Source organism: Crotalus tigris, unplaced genomic scaffold, assembly GCF_016545835.1.
Source record: "Crotalus tigris isolate CLP2741 ecotype Arizona unplaced genomic scaffold, ASM1654583v1 scf7180000019097.2288821080:1192077, whole genome shotgun sequence".
Taxonomy (NCBI): Eukaryota; Metazoa; Chordata; class Lepidosauria; order Squamata; family Viperidae; genus Crotalus; species Crotalus tigris.
In genome coordinates this window covers 612,653-617,093 of record NW_024097373.1, presented here as the reverse complement: position 1 = coordinate 617,093, position 4,441 = coordinate 612,653, and the positions used below count along the sequence as shown (strand labels likewise).

The following is a 4,441-nucleotide window of genomic DNA, read 5'->3' as shown; positions in this document are numbered from 1 at the left end:
GACATTCATTTTATAAACCAACCCGTCTTTTTTTTGAATCGCGCATGCGTAACAACTTTTCCACCTCCTACTCTTTCGATAGCCCATTTTCCGGAAAGGGTGATCCGTATGCTACCGTAGCAGGACTGGCGGCGGGAACGCGACTGCGCAGGTGCCTAAGCCTGGGGTCTGCACAAGCGCGGATAATTACTGCTGGAAACGGAAAAGAGACAGGATAAGCGATTTCGTGTCTGTGTAAAAAAAATTAATAAAGAGTTATTCTACAATTCCTTTCAAAATCCTTCTTGTATAACTGGGAATGGCTTCCGTTTCCAAACCCTTTCTTGCCGATGCCGGCTACGGGGAGCAGGAATTGAATGCCGATGCCGCACTCATGGAATTGGATAAAGGTAAGTAAAATGGAGGGGGTGGGGTGAGGAACTTGTGGCACGATGTGCGCATGCGCGAATAATGTACTTACTAGTGCCTTAAAGAAGTCCCGCCTTCTCGTTTTGTTTTGAGCGCAATCGTCCTGTTGGGGCTTAGCAGAAGGATGAAGTTGCTTTAGGTTGGAGCGGAAGGCTTGTGACTTTTTAAGATTGCCAGTTTTATTATTGTGTATTTTAAGATGCCACAAGCTTCTTGTTCAACTCTCTCTCTCATTCCAAGGCAAAACAGGTAATCCTCGATTTACAACAGTTCATTTAATCACCGTTCAGAATTACAGCATCACTGAAAAAAGTGACTTATGAACATTTTTCACACTTAACTACCCTTGCAGCATCCTCACAGTCACGTGATCAAATTCAGACAGTTGGCAACTGACTTAACATGAGGGTTGTAGTGTCCCAGGATCATGTGATCACCTTTTGTGACCTGACAAGTAAAGTCAATGGGTAAACCAGATTCACTTAACAAACATGTAATTAACAACTGCCATGATTCACAACTGTGGCAAGAAAAGTCGTAAAATGGGACAAAACTCAACAAATGTCTCATTTAGCAACATAAATTTTGGGCTCAGTTGTGGTCATAAATTGAGAACTACCTGTACTCAACTTTTCCAAAGTGGTTGATTGTCCTGAGTCATTAATTACCTCAGCCAACAACTATCCTGTGTGGTGCAAGTGACATTAAGTCTCATCTGTTTTACCATAGAGCAGCATGAGCCTATTTAGGTCAAGTTATCCCCCCTGTGCACTGAAAAAATTTAGATTAAACATCCCAGGCAGTTGTGCATTGGGCTTTTGTTTGAATACTTTCATTGAAAATGCCTAATCTATGCTTGGATAAAATTAAGCAAGTCCTGTCTTGTTCCAAAGATCACTGCCCAGTATTGGGGGTGATTTGAATCACTCCAAATTTATATAACATTTTCTGTTTATTGACCTGCTTCTTTAAAGGTATGACCTCACTCTTAAAAATTTTAAGCCCCAAACTTTAAAATGAAGAAGAACATAAACAGGATAGTTTGCCATTTAAAATAATGTTATTAAAAATTACATTAAAAAATACAAACTAGGAAAAATAAAAATAGGAAGTACAGAAAAAAAGAGGAAAGAAAAAAAAAGAGGAAAGAAAAAAATAAGAAAATGATAAAAGATAATATAAGGAAATGATTTCCCACTTCATCACAAGTATAAACAATAAAAAGGACAGTTTTCAAACATCTAGCCCAAGTTTTCCTTATGTGGTCAGTGCTTATCCATTGTTGTACTACTATTAGAAATCATTTCATTAGGAGCATTTAATTCTCTCTCTCTCTCCCTCTCCCTCTCCCTCTCCCTTTTGTTCTCATTCCCAGCATGCACTGGAGCAGCAACATAAGCTGAGGAAAGGGGTGGGATCACAATCTGCAAAGTGCCAGGCATGGCATTGTGATTGCTCCATCCCTTTTGATATGCAGTTATATCATATACATGTAGATTTTGACCCTGAGATTTTGACTTTCCCCATAGATGCCTCTGTGCTAGACTAAAATCCAGAGCCATGTAAATAATAATATACTAGCAGGATAAGGAGTAAAACAAGAACAATATACATACACACCAACTAGAACAGTAGTGATAAACCTATGGCATGGGTGCCAGAGGTGGCACTCGGAACCTTCTCTGTGGACACGGACGCGGTCGCCCCAGTCCTAGGCTTTCAGCTGGGTTTTATAAAACCTTTTTGCTTTAGGCCTCCACCATCGTGTGCAAAAAAAAAAAAAAAAGGTTCAGTCAATTTCAACTTCTCACGAGAAAAAAAAAGATCTTGCAAAGTTGGAATTGATTGATTGAACTTTTTAGTCCCACCCAATCTGCCATTACCATCGCAGCCATGCCCACCCAATTGGCCACGCCCACCCAATTGGCAACACCCAGCCAATGGGCCACACACACCCGGCACTCGACGATGCATAAGTGGGTTTTGGGTTGCAGTTTGGGCACTCAGTCTCTAAAAGGTTTACCATCACTGAACTAGAACAGAGTGATCACAATGGTACAGCTGCACAATTAAGAGGCAACTTTGTTGTCTGAATTCTTTTTGCATCATGACAGTAATCCAGTTGGGTGCAGTTGAAGAAAAGCTGGATTTCTATTTCTAGTCCTCTATAAGAGCAGTGGAAAGGTCTTTTTGATATATTACTTTCTCCCATAGGGCTTCTCCAGTGGAGATGGGATTGAAAATTGTATCCTATGCAGGCTTCTTCAATGAATAAACTGCATTGTGTGGAATTTTTAAAATAAATATATTAAATATATTTTTTATGAATTTATTTCATGCTCAGGTCATATGTGTTGTCCCTTAGACAAATAATTTTGAACGCTCTATAACTGTATGATTCTTTGTTGTTGTTTCTAGAGACTGTAGCATTGTGCTGTGTTATTTGTCATAGGTCTTCGATCTGGCAAGTTGGGAGAACAATGTGAGGCTGTTGTCCGTTTTCCAAGACTCTTTCAGAAATATCCATTCCCAATTTTAATTAATTCAGCATTTTTAAAGCTAGCTGATGTTTTCAGAGTTGGGTGAGTGAATATTTTTTGTTTCTTAATTTTAGTACCCTAGTATCTGCGTTGTTTTCTATTTGATCCCTGGTGATTTTTTCTTAAACACTTTAGAATCACGATTGCTGAAAGATTAGCTTCTTCATTTTAAGTCTTGTATTCTTTGTAAAATAATCAATGGAGGTCCTGTTCTATGTCTCATGGACCTCTGTGTTATTTTTTTGAATAGGATTAGCAAGAAGCTGCTTGCAACTGAAGAAAGCCCTTCTTTATTATACAGATTTTTTTCTGTTGGGAGATTTGCAATTTTGACTATTTTTAAATATGGTATTTAATTCTGAAACTTTTTATTTGATGCACACTCTTTCATTATGTTTGCTAACTGCTTTGGAATTGATCAGGAAAGAAACAGTACAATTATCATCAATTAAACACATTATATATATTTTTAAAAACAGTAACAACTTCCTGAGGCTGTGTGTTCTGAAAGTGACCCAGCAAAGTGAGAAGCACTTGGAAAAGATCCTGAATGTGGATGAATTTGTAAAAAGAATTTTCTCAGTTATTCATAGCAACGATCCAGTTGCTCGAGCAATCACACTAAGGTATGCCTGTCTATCAAGGAAGGCTGCCCAGATGCTGCCTATCTGTCTGTCTGTCTGTCCTATCTACCGTGTTTCCCTGAAAATAAGACCTATCCCGAAAATAAGACCTAGCCTGATTTTTTCCACAGGCACTTAATATAAGCCTTATCCCCAAAATAAGGTGCTTTGGCCAGTGTGTAATATATAATTGATAAATAAAACAACATAAAAATAACATTAAAATTAAGATAGGATTAAAAAAAAATACTTTCCCCCAATATTGCTATTATTGTGAAGGTTTTATACTGAATTCTTCTGTTTTCTTCTCCAGGATGTTAGGCAGTATGGCTTCCATTATCCCTGAGAGGAAGAATGCACATCACAGTATCCGCCAAAGCCTCGATTCACATGACAACGTTGAAGTTGAAGCTGCCATTTTTGCTGCAGCCAATTTTTCTGCCCAGTCCAAGTAAGAACAGCACCTAGGATGTGTTTATTGTTCCCAAGTTAGCAATCAATTAATCCTTGATATCTCAATAGACTTTTACTTACATTATTTTCTTATTCATTTCTTTTCATTATTTTTTCTGAAGGAGATGGGTTGTTTAGAGGTTTGAAATATAAACAATAAAATAAACTTTAGCAATTTTTGCAAAAATGTCAGTACAGGTAGCTCTCAGGTTACAACAGTTTGCTTAATGACCATTCAAAGTTACAGTGGCACTGAAAAAAGTGACTTATGATTTTTTCACACCTAGGACCATTGCAGCATCCCCACGGTCACATGATCAAAATTCAGATGCTTGGCTACTGGCTCATATTTATGACGGTTGCCGTGTCCCAGGGTCATGTGATCACCTTTTACAACCTGCTGACAAGCAAAATCAA

The 4,441-nt window shown here is 38.2% G+C and overlaps 1 protein-coding gene across 1 annotated transcript in view; it reads left to right on the top strand.

Moving 5' to 3' along the window:
- The first annotated feature begins 54 nt into the window (after window positions 1-54).
- INTS7 (integrator complex subunit 7) overlaps window positions 55-4,441 on the top strand; it is a 51,602-nt gene continuing 47,215 nt past the window's right edge. Inside the window, exons 1-4 of the mRNA XM_039359613.1 lie at window positions 55-389; window positions 2,861-2,990; window positions 3,428-3,574; window positions 3,885-4,022. Of these exons, the coding sequence (XP_039215547.1) occupies window positions 299-389; window positions 2,861-2,990; window positions 3,428-3,574; window positions 3,885-4,022 (506 nt within the window). The 5' untranslated portion in view covers window positions 55-298. The remainder of the gene's footprint in view (window positions 390-2,860; window positions 2,991-3,427; window positions 3,575-3,884; window positions 4,023-4,441) is intronic.